At 39.4% G+C, this 16,543-nt stretch overlaps 1 protein-coding gene across 1 annotated transcript in view; it reads left to right on the forward strand.

Moving 5' to 3' along the window:
- ETNK1 (ethanolamine kinase 1) overlaps positions 1–5,792 on the forward strand; it is a 30,315-nt gene extending 24,523 nt beyond the window's left edge. Inside the window, exons 7-8 of the mRNA XM_068401216.1 lie at positions 1,814–1,887; positions 4,408–5,792. Of these exons, the coding sequence (XP_068257317.1) occupies positions 1,814–1,887; positions 4,408–4,480 (147 nt within the window). The 3' untranslated portion in view covers positions 4,481–5,792. The remainder of the gene's footprint in view (positions 1–1,813; positions 1,888–4,407) is intronic.
- Positions 5,793–16,543: the final 10,751 nt, after the last annotated feature.

Consider the following 16,543-nt stretch of genomic DNA (forward strand, 5'->3'; position numbering starts at 1 on the left):
CTGTTTGTCAGTCTGTCTTTCGCAGACTTTGGGTGTAAAAGCATCACTCCCTTGTACTTTCCCTTTGAAAGGATTGAGTGTGTTCAGTTTTGATCTGGCTCTGATGCCTTGTCCTTCAGGGAAAAAAAACATGTAAAATGTAATTCATGGAGGTAGAATAAGAAGTCAAATAGGTGTAGCATTGAGTCTTTGAAAGTCCCAATTACGTATAAGCAGTTTGAAGATGCCTTTTTTTTTTTTTCCCCAAGCTTTGTGTGATTTGTGAAGATACTTTACAGGTTCACATTATTTTTGTTAACATTTTCCAACTAGCCCTCATCTTGTTTCGCCTAGAGGATGTGACGGGAGATGTTACAGCAAAAGTGCCTTTTACCCAGTATGTAGAGAACTTTATTTTGATTCCTCCTGAAGAATAACATGCCAACCTATTCATAGAAGGACTAAGGCTAAGAAACCAGTTTAGTGTGGCCTTATTTCAGTCCTCGCACACCTGTTACTGTAATACCTTCAGTTTTCTGGCAAAAGCTAATGGTTGCAGTGAGGAAATACAGTTCACGTTCTAGGAAGATGATTATTAAACAAACCCTTAAAAATACCAGCTTGTTTGCTGTTATTCTTTTAAAATCTCTGTTATCAACTGTTACTGTTAAATTCAGTTGTCTCCTTGATTTAGGAAAGTTAGGTATTCAATTAGGTAGGCTGGTGGTCTTTTTTTAAAATGTATAGCATTGTTTTGTCAGTTTTTAAACTATGGTCATACTAATGTTTAAGAGGGTAGAGTTCTGTTTAGAGAACAGCTCAAGACCTGCTTGTAGACCACACGTGACTCACAAATACTGCCAAACGCTCCTGTGTCAGTTAATGTGGGAAGCTTTGTCAAGAGAAAATACGAACTAAAGTTAATGGATGCTGGTGTAAAATGCTAAACTAGAGGTACAAGAAGGATTCACGTGTACATACAGTAGTTGCTATTTTAAGGTGTTTTCAGGCGTGTATGCATGCATGTGTCTTCTGTGCTTCTGGTAGAGTGTTACATGCAAGTTTCAGGAAGCCATTTAGGTAATCACTGTAAGCAGTTATTTATTGAAGTGTATCACTTGTAACCTGTGTGGTTCAGAAATGTCTTCCACAAGGAAACTATCAAGCTTGTGACTATTAGATGTATTTGTTTATTTGAAGTATACTAACAATCATATCATTAATGTAATCCATAGTTTCAATCTGAAACTGAACATAGGCCTCCAGACTACTTATCTGGAAGTAAGTTTGGAATAGATGAGAAATTTGTGTAAATGCTGATGAGTTAGAGGTTCTCTTACATAACTACAGATCATGTCTCTTTGTCCAAGTCAGTAGTGAAAGTGGGTTGTAGTTATAATGGCCTAAGGGTTGTAATCAAAGATTCAAAAGGAATTTCATATTTGCACTAGAGTTGAATATGTGCAGAATAATATATATTTAATCAGCAGCAATAGAAATGAGGTGGCTGTATTTCTGTGCATTTTTTAACATGGTGTATATAGTTGTATAACAGTCTACTTAATAGATGACCTATTTCATAAATGCAACAGTATTTTTCTTGAAAATGACACATGGAGAGTCAGGAGGCCAGTGGATTTACTCATCTGATTGCCAGTAATTAATTCTATACTACTTGTTTACCAATCTCTTTGCTAAAGAGATATAAAATAACTTTACAAAGAGTGGGTTTTGAGAGTTTCCTTGTAGGTAACTTTTTGTATCGATGTGAGAATGTTTACATGTTGGATTTTATATAATGTTAATCTTTCACTAATAATTTTTCTTCTTTCAGGCTTCCCACTTCTTTTGGGGATTGTGGGCTCTAATTCAAGCCAAATACTCCACCATTGACTTTGATTTTCTAGGGTAAGTGTGCTTGCTACATATAATCATAGAATACTTGAGGCTGGAGTGGACCTGTGGGGCCATCTAGTCCAACATCCTAGCTATCAGAAACTGTGAGGTCTGAGCAACAGACCTGATCTGTGTGGTCACACTATAATTTCTCTTATTTTTTAAGAGAAAACAAGACAGTAAAAGCAGTCTGTGCTTTTTGTTGCTGGAAGTTCTCTAAATTAGTATGTGCCCCTGGGTTAAAACAAATGGTATAACAAGGCAAGGAACATAACTAGAGGAGTGGTTTTGGGCAGTGAGTGTTTTTTGTTGGAGAGACAAAGGCATAAAAGCCAGCTTGGTCAGTGTGCTGTACTATCTGTCACATGCAAGACCTACATTTCCAGCTGCAGTAGTCAAGAAACGGGGCTGTTGTACAAAAGAGCTTGTTTACTTCTTATTGTATGGAGTGTTGATCTTGGAAATTCCTAATCTTTTTTAAGGAGTCTCCATAATGCCAGTGAATGTTAAGTCCTGTTTCCTGAGATGCTGGCCAATGGTGTTCTGTTTCAGGTAGATGTGTGTCTTTGGCATTTTTTTATATGATCTTTCATGGCAACAGGTGGAGCAATTCACAGAATCAGCCAGGTTGGAAGAGACCTCAGGGATCATCGAGTCCAACCATTGCCCTTACACCACCCTGTCACCTAGACCATGGCACTAAGTGCCATGTCCAGTCTTTTCTTAAACACATCCAGAGATGGTGACTCCACCCTGGGCAGCCCATTCCAATGTCTAATAACCCTTTCTGTAAAGAAATTCTTCCTGATGTCCAACCTGAACCTCCCCTGGTGAAGCTTGAGGCTGTGCCCTCTTGTCCTATCGCTAGTTGCCTGGGAGAAGAGGCCAACTCCCACTTCACTACAACCTCCCTTCAGGTAGTTGTAGACTGCAATAAGGTCACCTCGGAGCCTCCTCTTCTCCAGGCTAAACAACCCCAGCTCCCTCAGCCGTTCCTCGTAGGTCAGACCCTCCAGACCCTTCACCAGCTTGGTCGCCCTCCTCTGGACTCGCTCCAACACCTCAACATCTTTCTTGAAGTGCGGGGCCCAGAACTGAACACAGTACTCAAGATGCGGCCTCACCAGTGCCGAGTAGAGAGGGACGATCACTTCCCTAGACCGGCTGGCTACACTGGCCTCCTTGGCCACCTGGGCACACTGCTGGCTCATGTTTAGCTGGCTGTTGATCAGCACCCCCAGGTCTCTTTCCACCGGGCCGCTTTCTAACCACTCTTCCCCCAGCCTGTAGAGCTGCATGGGGTTATTGTGGCCGAAATGTAAGACCCGGCACTTGTTCTTATTGAACCTCATGCCGTTGGTCTCGGCCCATCTATCTAACCTGTCCAAATCCCTCTGTAGGGCCTTCCTACCTTCCAGCAGATCGACACTCCCACCCAGCTTTGTGTCATCTGCAAATTTACTGAGGGTGCACTCAATCCCTACATCTAGATCATCTATAAAGATATTGAACAGCACCGGCCCCAGAACTGAGCCCTGGGGAACACCGCTAGTGACCGGCCGCCAGTTGGACTTTGCCCCATTCACCACCACTCTCTGGGCTCGACCATCCAGCCAGTTTTTAACCCATTTAAGAGTCCACCCATCCAAGCCCCAGGCAGCCAGTTTGTCCAGGAGGATGCTGTGAGAGACAGTGTCGAATGCCTTACTGAAGCCTAGATAGACTACATCCACAGCCCTGCCCTCATCTACTAAGCAGGTCACTTTGTCATAGAAGGAGACCAGGTTGGTCGAGCAGGACCTGCCTTTCATGAATCCATGTTGGCTGGCCCCGATGCCCCGATTGTCCTGCATGTGCCGTGTAATGGCACTCAGGATGATCTGTTCCATCACCTTGCCTGGCACCGAGGTCAGGCTGACAGGCCTATAGTTCATCTCCCCATTGGGAACTGGGCAAGGTGATAAAATTTATCATTTCACTTGGTAAAAGATCCCACTTTAGAATTTTTTGCACTGACTAAGCTAGTCTACTAGGCTTAGTTGTGTCATTTTGTAAATGAGACCAATGTGAATTTTTTCTTGTGACTAATTATTCTCAAGTAGAAGTACTTGTTAGTAACCGCTAGATGGCACAAAAAAACAAGTTAAAGCACGGGTCGTAGAACCCAAAGACTTGTCAGTTTTTAATAAAATGTAATTCTTGCAATGATCAAGATGAGATTTGTCTGGAATTGTAGTTGTCAGTTGTTGGACAGTCTATTAAGGACTATTAAACATGAAAACACCGCCTTTGATAATCCTAGAACAGCATCTGTCTTGCAAACTGTAGCAAGCTGGGAGTGGGTGGTGGTGGTAAGGAAGTACCATAATATGGTTGCTCTGTTCTTAATTTCTTCCTTTGACAGCTGCCAAGGGTCAATGCTGGAAACAGGGTACTGGGGTAGGTGGACTTTTGGCTAGTCCTGCCTGGCGTGTCTGTTTTCATGTAAGGAGTTATCTATTCTTAACTTAAAATCTCTCTCCCTTTGAATAGGTATGCAATTGTTCGGTTTAACCAGTATTTCAAAATGAAGCTGGAGGTCATGACATTAACTCTTCCTGAGTAATGAAGAAGAAGAAACTTACCAAGTGGATAGACAACCCCTGAATCTTTTCTGAGAACATATACTGGAAAAAAGCTAAACATTTGTTGAAGTTCTGTAATGCTCCCTTGGTGGTTCTTGCTTTATAAATAATGCCTCTAAACAGTCCTTCAATGTTAAATTTAATATGAAGAGCATACGTACTGCTGTTGATATAAAACAGATTAGAAACTTGCTAAATCTATAAAAAGTTGTAGAAACGGCAATTTAATCCTTCTTTGTAATTTAACATATGTTGTATGTGAATTATTTATTATAAGTTTAACATGATTCCATTGCTGCTTTCATCAGTTTTTGTAAAAGTTGAGTGCAGACAGTGAAGTTGTTCCAAAGGATTCGTTTAACAACTTATTTTATTGAAGTTGCGTTAACTTATGTTAAGGAAAACATGGTCAGAGAATATTAACCTTTTAGATGTATACAAGCAAAATGAGTGATAATAGACTCGTGAGTTCACCAGTGTGCTGTAACTAGGGAAAAGGGTTAGGATAATCTTTACTTTTTTCTCTCCTTTTTAAAAAAAAGAAAACGGTAGCTTTCTGTATGATGGTACTTTTCTTTGTATAAGAATCAACTGAAATGATAATGTTTTGATTTTTCCTTCTTGATGCGTTAACCCGTAGAAATGTGAAAGTTCTGTCGCCATCAGATTCTTTGAGGATATGTACCATCATAGGGTTAGGTGGACAACATACCATCTCTAACTTCTGTGGGAAAGCTGTTTGTTTATTAAGTGAACTTTTAAAGCAGAAGACCACTATTCCAAATCCTATATTCCTTTTTGAAACTTGATTCTAAATTCGAACACTATTCTGGTGTCTCTATTTGTTGTGCTTCAGCAATATCTAGCGGAATGGACTATTGAACAGAAGATTAGTGAACAGAGATCCTGTTGCACTGGGGAGCAAGACACTTAGGTTTACAGTTTGTGTATTGCTGACATCTTTCTGCTTTGTTGTCTTCTACCCTTGTATTCTAGTCTTAAATGCTTGGTCCTGTAGTTGCAGATTCTGATATGTCTGTGTTGTGGGTTGTTTGGTTTTTTTTTTCTTCTTCTTTTCTTCCTGTGGCAGCAAATTACTTTTCAAAGTCTCCAGTTTGAAGGATAACATGGAAAAGTATATGACTTGAACAATGGGGCTTTGATCATCACACACGTTTTCTTCTTTCTTAAAGCTATTATACCAAGAATGGTCTGGATTACAAAATGTGAATTGAAAAGAAAATGTTTACTTAACAAAACAGTTTGTGTGGAAAAGAGGCTTTAAATCTAAAAAGGGGGACAGGGTGGGAGGGAGGGGAAGAAACCCACAACAAAAATAAAACCCAATAATGCAGTGTGGAGTTGGGTGGGCATGTACTCAACTCTGGTTATACTCTGAAAAACTTTGCACTTTGGTCACATAAGTGCCCACATGTACAAAGTCTCTGTGTGTGCACATACACGTGCAAACACAAACGTACCTGAAGAGTAAATATTATGGGGAGTCTGTTGTACAGAGTCCAGCAAAGATATTTATTCAAAATTGCTTTATAGCACACTGCTCTGTGTGTGTGTATATGCGTGTATATACACACACACGTACACATATGTGCTTTACAAAAGCTTGGATTGATTCAGGACAAAGAAAATTGATGTGAATGAAAAATTTTCACCTTGAAAACCATTTTTAATGGCATTCTGTTATTTAACAAAAGCAAGGTTTGGGATTTTTTTCCTCATTAATATTCATCTCTGAATGTTTCCATTTTTTTTTTATTTCCTTCAGTCAAAACCTTAAAAGCCCTAATAAAAATGGGACAACTGGGATTTTTTGTAACTTGAAAATAGGTAACTGTTTTCATTAACATTTACTAGCTGGAGGCTACTATACTGGACAGATTTTCTTGGTAGCTAAATAGAAACAAATAGCTAAAATAGACATTTATATTTTCCTTTGTAGCAGTTATTAAGGATGTTGCTAGAGCTCATGAAAGCACTGAAGACTTTAACTTTATGTACTTTCTCCCTGTTGACATTATTGACATACGTTGAATAATAGCCTGCTGTCTTGGTAGTCCCTTTAAGTTCAGCAAGATCTGCTTGGAAGTAAGATTGATAAAGACTTTTGAACTCTTACTGCTATTTTCTTCAAGTGGCTTTATTTCTGGCAGTGTTGCTTTGTATTTGTGAAATATTTGAAAAAGGCTGTGAAGTTCACTTGGTCTTGGGAAATCCAACACTTGACAGATCCTAACTTTCCCAACAGTTGGCAAAACACATTCCCTTTTCAGGTACCAGTACTATTTAAGTTTGGAGTTAATGTAGTTTTTTTCAGTAGTATTTTTGTTTGTATAGCTCAAGTAGCAATAACTGTAGGAGTGGAAGCTTGCTTCTGCAGAACCAAAGCTCTTCATGAGTGCAGCTCAATATCATTCTTGTGAAGTTTCACTGAATCCCGTAAAAGCACTTTGAAGCAAATAGCAAATACTGCAAGCTTTTCCTGAGCCACTTCGAAGAAGCACAAGGATTATCACAGTTTATAGTGGTTGACTTTGCAGTTCTGGTAGAGGCTTTCATTTTGCATGTTGAAATTCATTTTACATGCTTAAATGCTGCTTTACATCAGCTTTCTTTCGAGACAAGTGCAGATTAAAACAATTCCTGATAACTTCTGAGAAAATACTATAAAATGTTTTCCAGAATGAAGTGCCAGTTACCTTGAGCCTTGTTCCACATCCATTTGAGCCAGTAGCACTCGGATATTCTCACTTGCTAAGGAATATCTACAAATGTGTTAAGTTTGAAGCAGTAGTTTGCAATAGCATTGCAGATTATAAGGTAGCTTAAAACTGTGAATGCAGGACATTCTGAATGTAAGTTGGGTACTAGAGCACCGAACTAGAGAACATGTACTTGTTTCAATTAATTTATCTCAGTCTCTTTAGACATTTGAAGTAGGACAAAAATGACTGAGCTCTAGAAACATCCTGTAGTATAGTAGTTGTGACTGTGACTTGCCAAGAAGATATTCTGTTGCCTTTATGTTAAGCTAAGGGCATGAATGCCAAAATTAATAATGCTTACTGTAGTTAAACTATATTGTAAATATAAAGAGGATTATTAGTAATGGCATTCTTGCATAAATAGCATCAAGTCAATAGACCATAGTGGCCTGGTTGCTTTTGTAAAGCAGAATAGTGTGAATTTTTTTCTTCTCATTTCTGCAGTCAGATCTGGCTAATCCATGCCTAATTTCTTAGATCACCTAAGCGTTAAAGATCTCTGAATGATAACTAGTCTCTTGCCACATGATCTTAAATTCCTTCATTTACTCTTCTTGATTTGCATTTTAAAATCAAAATTTGAATTAACCAGGTCTGACTGTATATGTATATACAACAGTGTAAATAAACATTTGTAAATTAGTGTGAATTGTACTGTATCTTGCATTTATGGACTTGTGTATTGCATTGTATTCTCTCCTATTTTGTAGAAAATTTGATGTAAAGAAGAAAACTTAACTCTGTGTGCGGACTTCTTTTGTTAAATTGACCTGTAACAGAGCATAATAGTTCTATGTTAAGGTATCCATTTATAGCCTTGGGCATCCAGTGTCTTTTTTTCCTGTTAGCTTTTTTGACATCTTGATCTTGGGAATGATTCTGGGAATAAAGGAATTTATACAATACTAAGATGAAGAGAAAGTCTATTCTGATAATAGGGCAAACTATGTGTCAGAGGTACACGTAGTACCTGTGGTATAGGGAAAGCTGTTAAAATTGTTTACTTAAACTTCCAAAAATTTCCTATACGTTCTTGAGTGCTGGTGACTTCTAAACACAAGCATGTTGAATTGAAGTACTCTTAAAGTATGCGCTTTCATGGTGACAGCAATTGAGTTAGTTGTGATAGAAGTCCTGCAGCTTAAATGTTTTTGGTGGATATAGCGTTATAATAGGATTAGTTACTAACTTGTAAATGCTTATAGTAAATGCCCAAATCACTAAAATAGTTCTGCCAGTCCTTTTCCTCAACACTAGAACTATTGGTAGCCCCTTTAGACTATTTGAAACTTACCTGAGGTATTTTCCTTGTGTGCCATCCCCTCCCCCTCCTCCCTGTGCCCACAACCCTACTTTAGGGGAAGCATGAATATAAAAGCTTCCTTTCCATACTGAATAATCACTGTTTCCTTTTTGACTAAAATTGTGTTCTGTTTTGTCAGTACACGACTTCTCATCAGAATTTTTTTGTGTAGGAAGTCCCTTCTGAAGAGGCCTGTAATCTTGGAAGCATAGATGGAATGAAGCATAGTTTTCCCCAAATGCCCAACTACGTTTCATTACTGTTGCCTTTCACTGTTTTGAACTCTGTAGTACCCTTCAGGCTGGTAGTTTATTCTTGTCACTGCTGTGTTTAGATAGAGTTTGTACATCCTGTCAGTGTTACCTGCACCAGATGAAAGGTACGCATGCTTATCGGCATTGACGCTTTAAGTTACTAGGGTCCTAGGAAGTCAGTTTGTCAAAGAAGTATTAGTCAAGAGGAGGGATGGGCTCAGTAAATATAAGTAAAAAGAAATCATTCACGTGGAAACGCAAGCTTAAGCTTTTGATGTAACAAGGTATTGGATATGCTTATTGCATGGTTTAAGGACAAGCAAATTGTAAAGTTTGTTTGAAAATGAAGTTCAGATTTTTTTAAAGCCTCTGGTAGCTAACAAAATCTCACAAAATATTCTTTTGTTACTCCTACCAAAAGAAATCTTAAAACAGGTTTGGGTAACTTTCTGATTAAATAAAACTTTGTTCTATAACCCAGTGGAATACAGTCTCTTGCTTGGGGTAGTCCTTCTTGCAGTTTGCAGAGGAGGTTGACCACACCTTGCCTGTCTGCGTTTGAGGCAGCTGTCTGTTCTTGATTTGTTGTAATGTTTTTGTACTGTTTACTATGTTCTTGGATGCCTTCTAAGGTGTACTAGATTACTAAACTACTGGAATTAGCTACTGTCTCCTATCATCTCTTCCACCCCAGGCAGGTTGTAATTATAGTGGTAGAACAGAAAGCATTGGATCAAACCTTGAGATAATGCAAGACCAATGGTGAGCAGTCTTGCAGCCAATTCTTTCCCCCTCTCTTTATTACTGTGAGCTGCAAGCTGATTGTTTTCATCAGTTGTGAAAGATAGGAAAAGCCACGACCTTTGGTCTTGTGGAAGGTAGGTGTTCTATTACCCAACCACACAACCCTTAAGAAAGGGACTCTCAGCAGTGAGAAGCCACACAAATCCAGAGTGGGCACATCGGAAGAAGGCAAGCTTTGTGGCTTGTATACCTCTGGAGGGGAAAGGAAAACTGGCAAAATGTTTGCACGTGCCATTTGTATGGAGGTCCTCCATCTAAGTGATGTGGTGAGACACTGGGTAAAGCATTGTTTGATTTTTTTTTTTTAAGTGACTTTTCCAATTGTTCTGATCGGTACAGATGTGATGTGTAAGTTCCTGTGATTAGGAAACCAGTCAACCTGGGGGGAGAGGGAAGGAATGTTCCAAAAGGTTATTTAAAAAAACCAAACCTATGCAGTTGATTAATTTGCAACACAAGTGTGGGGTGGGCTTTTCTGTGTATTTAATAGTATATGTGGTGGTCTGTACCAGATTCTTTAATAAAGGGTTTTATTATTGTGAAATGTCAGAAAACTGACTGGAATGGCCTGGGAGCCCATTACAATCTTAGAACGGGTGGCTGGACTTCACCAGATTAGCTCTTCCTGTAGCCTTCAAAAATTGTTGAGCTGCTGTCTCAGGTTCACCTGTGGTGTGGAACTTCATTCACGGACTTCCCAAATATGTTTGATTTGATGTTTATAGAGAGATGACACAGAGAAAACTTGATGGAAATTAAAAGTTGTATGAACATTGGGAAAGCATGCAAGTTACTTGAAACCTAACAAACTGAAAATAAATGCTGAAATAACTTCAGGTACGGCACCAGCCTATTTTTGTGGTATTGCAACTGCATTTTTTTCTGTTAAGTGTTTTTTCCCCACATAGAGATCCATACAAAACAAGATGAAAGAGACCATGGAAGAGAAACGTGAAAAATGTTGTATACAATGGCATAAAATGCAGTGTGAACTGGAAAAAAGTATATGTTTCTAAGCTTTTGGTAGTAGTACTTCATAAGTGTCATCAAAAAATGGTAGGTGTCAAGTCTTCAGTGTGTGAATTTTGGTTTGTGTTTTTTTTTTTTTGGTAGAAATGTTCCTTTTAAGATTTTTGTATCTCAGATGCAGTCTGTGGTAGTTAATAATGCTGCTTTGTACACAAGTGCTTTGAATAGTCTCCGCACTGAGAATGTATCCAATCTTAAATATAACTTAGTTAGATTCATTGGTTCTGTCTCAAGCCTCTTAATCCAGCTATCTAAAACCCTTTTAATACTTGCAGAAACAGGGCTGTAACATATTAGGGATATATTCCATTTGTGTCATTTTTTTTGTTGCTGCATATTTTTCATGTTCTTTTAAACACGATTCCATTCATGTCCTGTGAATAAAATAAGCTCAATTTGCAAATAAGCTTTTGTCATCTTCCAGCACTCTCATCCCCCCAAAAGTCCCCATGACCCTTGTATGTTGTGGCATTTAGATGCATCATTTATCCATTGGAGCGAATTGTATTTCTTTTGAACTAAATGTTACTGAAGCTATTATAATCAGTGGTAGAAGGCCTTAAATGAAGTAATGTACCTTTCAAAGAGATTTATATTGTGTAAATACTTTCAAACTGCAACAATAAAGTTTGTTTCTAACTGCACTTTTAGCATATATTGTGATGATTTTGCTTTCCCCAGGTTTGAAAGCACTTGATATGGAATACTTAAGTGTTCTTAAAGGCTTTTGACTTGTGTTCAAATGCATACCTCTTTCTGGGATTAATAACCCAGCTAAAAATAAATACTTTGAGCCAGTATTGGGCTTGCACAAAGTTAACTCTTTTAACAGTTCTGCATATAAAGTAGGCTTGGTCATTGACCACTAAAATTTCACATCTGGGAGGCAGGAATTAGATGGAATGTTGCTGTCAGTAGGGATCACTACCATTGAGGAAATGGAGGAAAGCACGCAAAGTCTGGGCTGCTCTGAAGTTTAATTTGTGCACAATAAGGGCTGTGTTAACTACGGAGGACCCATTTTACAGGGTGATTGATCTATGATACTGAAGAAAGGCTCTGCATCCAGTACTAGTGGCACAATGTTAGGTACTTGCTTGGGGTTTAACTGGGATGTTTTGAAACTGCTTTCTCCATCTTGGTTGTGTGCCCTAAAGACAATGATTTCACCAAGGTACAGTTTTACCTGGGCTTGAGTTACCCTATGCAGTTGCCTGCAGTGAATTTATTGAGGAAAACATTTCCTTGGGCTAAAGTCTGTGCTCTGTTATGTGCTTGCTGTCCTTGTCACTGAAAATGGGCATTTCCTGCCTACACTGAAGGCCAAAATTTGGCCTTGTTTGTAGTGGGCTTGATTAAAGCTTTATCAGAGTTTGTGTATCTGTAGTAAGGACAGATGGAACAAGCAAATAAAGGAAAACCTAAAAAAAATTTCTGTTGAGTGCAAAAGTAGAGTAACCTTTGGGCTATGAAAAAGCATTGACCCAACATTGTAGGAGACTGGAGCCCCATGTGTCTTTGCTTAAGTAGGTTTTTGTATATATTTATTCATTTTTAATTTGCCTCCACCTTTTAACTCTGTTTTCTAGATGTGTAATGATCGCAGAGTAATGCTGTATGCGCCCAACTTAGGCGGCCCGAGATTCTCAAACACTGCAAGCATTGCTGACTATTGTTGACCTGAACACATGGTCTATTTCCATTGGGCTTTTTGCTGCTGAAGTACTGTTACTGCTACAGAATGGATGAGTCAAAGAATTATTTTTCAATTTAATAGAAAATGCTCAGACTACGACTGAGTAACTGGGGTTACTCACCCCTGCTGAATTGCAGCTTAGACCCAAGAGGCAGTGTGTCTCTGGCGTCCACTGCCCAAATCCTCAAAACTTTCCACAGGACGAAGTTGTGGCTACTCTTTGTTCACTGTCATAATTGCAGTCAAAAGGAGATCTCCTGTGCTGATGAACTAATCCATTGTAACATGGATCTTTCTTTTCTTCCCCAGGTAAAAATCTTTCATTCACAGCTTGGCCAGAAAATGCAGAGCAAGCTCTTACTGAGCTAGAAGTTGTCTGTGGGAAGTAATGAAGAGGGTTTTTTTTGAGGCCACACCAGAAAATACGGTCGTGAATAGGTTATTTATTTTCCTTAAGATAAAGAGCAAACTACAGACATAAAGTAGGAGGAAAAACAATGGCATGTGTAGTGGACTCCAAAACGTAATTGTTTAAATGTCAACTATATAAAATGTACATTCCTAGGAGTTTCCCTGAGTGAATTCAAAATAGCACGTTTACCCTTAATAGCAATAGAAAGCTGATTTGTGCTATATAGGATGTATATAGGTTTATAGATTAATTAAATAGAAGGCTTTATTCTCATTAGCACTGCAGAGTCAGCCTGTGTGAGAGTGCACTGGAATCTGTTTTATGCACATCAGTGGGGGTGCACTGCTGATGGTGCCCTTTCAGAATCTGCACTTGCTACTGGACAGGTAGAGAAGGCTTTTTTTAAGCCCCATAGTGTGCTTTGATTGCTGACACGTAGCGGCAAAACCACTTCTTTCATCAGGATCTGACTTTGAGATAAAAGTGTAAACCTCTTGTTGCATGCTCTTTTGGAAGCCTTCCTTGAGACTCCAGACTTAAGCTGCTAACAGTGACTTGTTTCCTTCCTATCCCCTTTTAATATTACCTACAATTAATCTGCAGTTCATCCTCATCCCGGTCTCTTGCTGTGCTATTTAGAATAAAGCTGCTTGTCTGTTTTTTAAATTTTTAGGCGTGTGAAAGGAGCGATATATTGAATTGTTCAAATGGTAGCAGTCATGTGAGAGGCCAAAGGTGGTGTCTACTTAAAATGACTTTATGACTGACTGGGGCAAGTCAGAAGCACGGCTCTTAATTGTAGTTAATTTCTGTTGATACCTTTATTCCTCTGTGCCCTGGGAAACGGAGCAGGATGACAGACTCCAGCACTTACCCGTAGGTGGCAATGGAGCTGCAGACTGTGTCTCATTGTTGAAGAAGCTTTTCAAGACAGCTTATTTTTGTAGTACAGCATGTCATACATTGAGTTAAACAGGAAAAAGGGTATTCTTTTATCTCTCAATGAGTTGCAGCCAAGATCTGTAATTGCCTTGCTCTTAATGTTGTGTAACTGTTAGCAAGACTCAAGCCAAGCATTAATGAATTTCATCAGAACTTCATTTTTTAATGAGCATCATTAATTGTTAGTCATGCGTGCTACAACCTACACTTCTCAAAAGTGGGGGTTTGCCAATCGTGTTGCACTATAAAAACAGCAGCATATTTTCCCCAGATTTTATCAGTAAAATAACAAGAAAAGACCATGGAGGGGGTGAGACCAAAAAAACTCATTTATTTGACCTTTTAAATACTTAGGATGCTCTCTGAAAGTTGGTCTGAAGCTTCAGCTTGTGAGCAGCTGCTGCCCCACTTTTCTCTGGGCTGTAGTAATACTGTGAGAGCTCATGTGAGAGCTGCTGGGGACTGAAATGGATCTCACCTAGAAATGGATCTCACCTACAAACTTTAGTTGCTCCAAGCTGCAGTCTTGATCTGGCCTCTTGAGATGGACTCACTGGGTCTCCTCTGGCTCTTGCTACAAAATTTAATTAAGCTGTTAAGGTAAAACTTACTGTCAGGCTTGGAAAAATTATGACTAGTGATCTACTGTCTAGTCTTTACTCCTTTGGATTGTGCAACTGGACGTGTCTAGAAGCTAGAGAAGGAGCATGGGGTTCCTGACTGTCCCGGTGCACTTGTTCAGGTTTAGCAATTCTGGTAACCAGTCAGTGGTGATGTTTTATCTGCACCAAACTGTCTTGCAGCTCATTTGTACTTCCTCTATAATCAAGTGGAGCTGACTAGCACGTAGAGGTGGGTGAATTAGGTTGTTGTGCAGATGTCAGACTGTTAGACCTTTACAAGAAACAAAAGCTTTTCCCTGTTGAGTGTACTAGAGGTGTGTGACTAATTGTAACTCTGGCTCAAATAGTGCAGTCTCTCACTGCAGGTGCTGATTAGTACCAAGATTTCAGAAGCAGGTTAAAACAAACAAAACTAATCAAATTTTGCCTAATAGTACTGCACAATGCTGAAAGATTATTTTCTGTATCTTATGCACTAGATCAAGAAAATGTTTTACCCTAATCTTAACCTACTTGAATACTAACGTTTGTCGTTAAAATGGAGGAGTTGTCTAAGGTAGTGGTATATAGGTAAAAGAAGGGATCTTCATTTGCAGGGATCAGAAAGAAGAGTGTGCCTGTCCAATGAGAGGAGGAGGAGGAGCTAGCACCATGGAGGAGAAAGATGAGGAAAGGATTATGGGGAAAGAATGGAACACAGATGGGAAAAGAGAATGGGGAAAAAAGAGGGATTATTGAAAAAGTGGGGGACTGGAGGGCTGAAAAACGGGGACATGAAATAAAGGGAGCACCCAAGATGAGGAGAAGAAGATATTTAACAGAGTGGCAAGAATAAATCAGAGGTTTGCTGCAAATAAACAGTTTGCATTAGACAAAAAAAATTGAGAGCTCCATATGAAGGTGGTGTAATTGATTTACTTTGTTGTTTCCCTGGCAGATAGTATCAAAAGCAGTAGTAACTTTGGATATTTTTGTTTGAATGTCTAACTGGAGACCCAGCAGTGTTCAGGGCAGCTTGCTACAGTGTCCCAAAACCAGGCCTGCTTGCAAGTTCTGTTTCATGTTTTGGACATGTATTTGTTCATCAGATGTAGAGTTCATTTCATCTGCTTATGATTCTCTAGGCCAAAAAACAGAGGAAAAAACAGAAATGCACGCAGTAGATAATTCTCCAGTGTGGGTGCACATCTAGTACCTGAACTACTTGTTGAATAAAACTCAGTTGCTGCTATTTATGTTGTGCTAACGTGAATCTGAAGATTTGCACCCAACCTTTACCTAGTCTGGCTGATTATGCAAAATTTTGAGAAGGAAAGACAAGGAGTGATCTCATGGGCCACCTCAGACAAAACACCAATATTTGAGATAAGAGTTTCTCTCATTGTTTAGCTGGTTTTGGCTTGAGGTGCACAGTAGCCTTGAAGAATTCCTCATAGCCTATTTTCTGTGGGTAAGATTAGCAAAACCTACTGCAGTTGACTTAATAGGCTGTGAATCAGAAAGACTGGGATTTTAACAAGTTGATGGTTAATACCTATTCTGGTGTGTATGTGCAATGAGGGAGCTGTAAATACTGCCTCTTATTTTATATAACCTGGTCCTCAGCAAGGGAGGCCAGGGAAAACTGGCAATGGGAGATGGCTGAGAAGTTCAGCTTACAAGAAATAATATACAGATTGCATCAATGAAATGGTGAGATGGAGGCTACTGAGATCACTTCTTCATGCAAAGTTTTTTGTAAGTTGTGTCATTCAATATCCTGATTGATGGCTGCTTCGCATGAGAAATACATGCTTGTGTTAGGATATTGCAGGTGGAGAATTACTTCGAGTGGCAAAAATAAGTGATATTTTAAACTGTGACACTAAGTGTCACGGTTTAAAGCTGGGCCGGCTATTAAACCTGTGGCAGACGCTCTCTGTTAACCCTCCCCCCCACCCAAAGGGAAAAGGGAGAGAGACTTACGGGTTGGAAAGTTAAAACAGTTTTAATAAACTATAATAATAATATTGGAATAATCAAATATATACAAATATATACAAAACCAAGATCAAGCTCCCCCGATGTCGGTCATGTCACCACCGGCACTGCAGGGCAGGCTCCGGGAAGGCCCAGGCTGGGCCCAGCGACGGTTGAGAGCTGGATTCAGGGATGCACGGATCGGGATTGGGGGCAGCAGGAAAACGGACAGAGTCCTC

The sequence above is a fragment of the Nyctibius grandis genome, chromosome 5, assembly GCF_013368605.1.
Source record: "Nyctibius grandis isolate bNycGra1 chromosome 5, bNycGra1.pri, whole genome shotgun sequence".
In the NCBI taxonomy this organism is placed as follows: domain Eukaryota; kingdom Metazoa; phylum Chordata; class Aves; order Nyctibiiformes; family Nyctibiidae; genus Nyctibius; species Nyctibius grandis.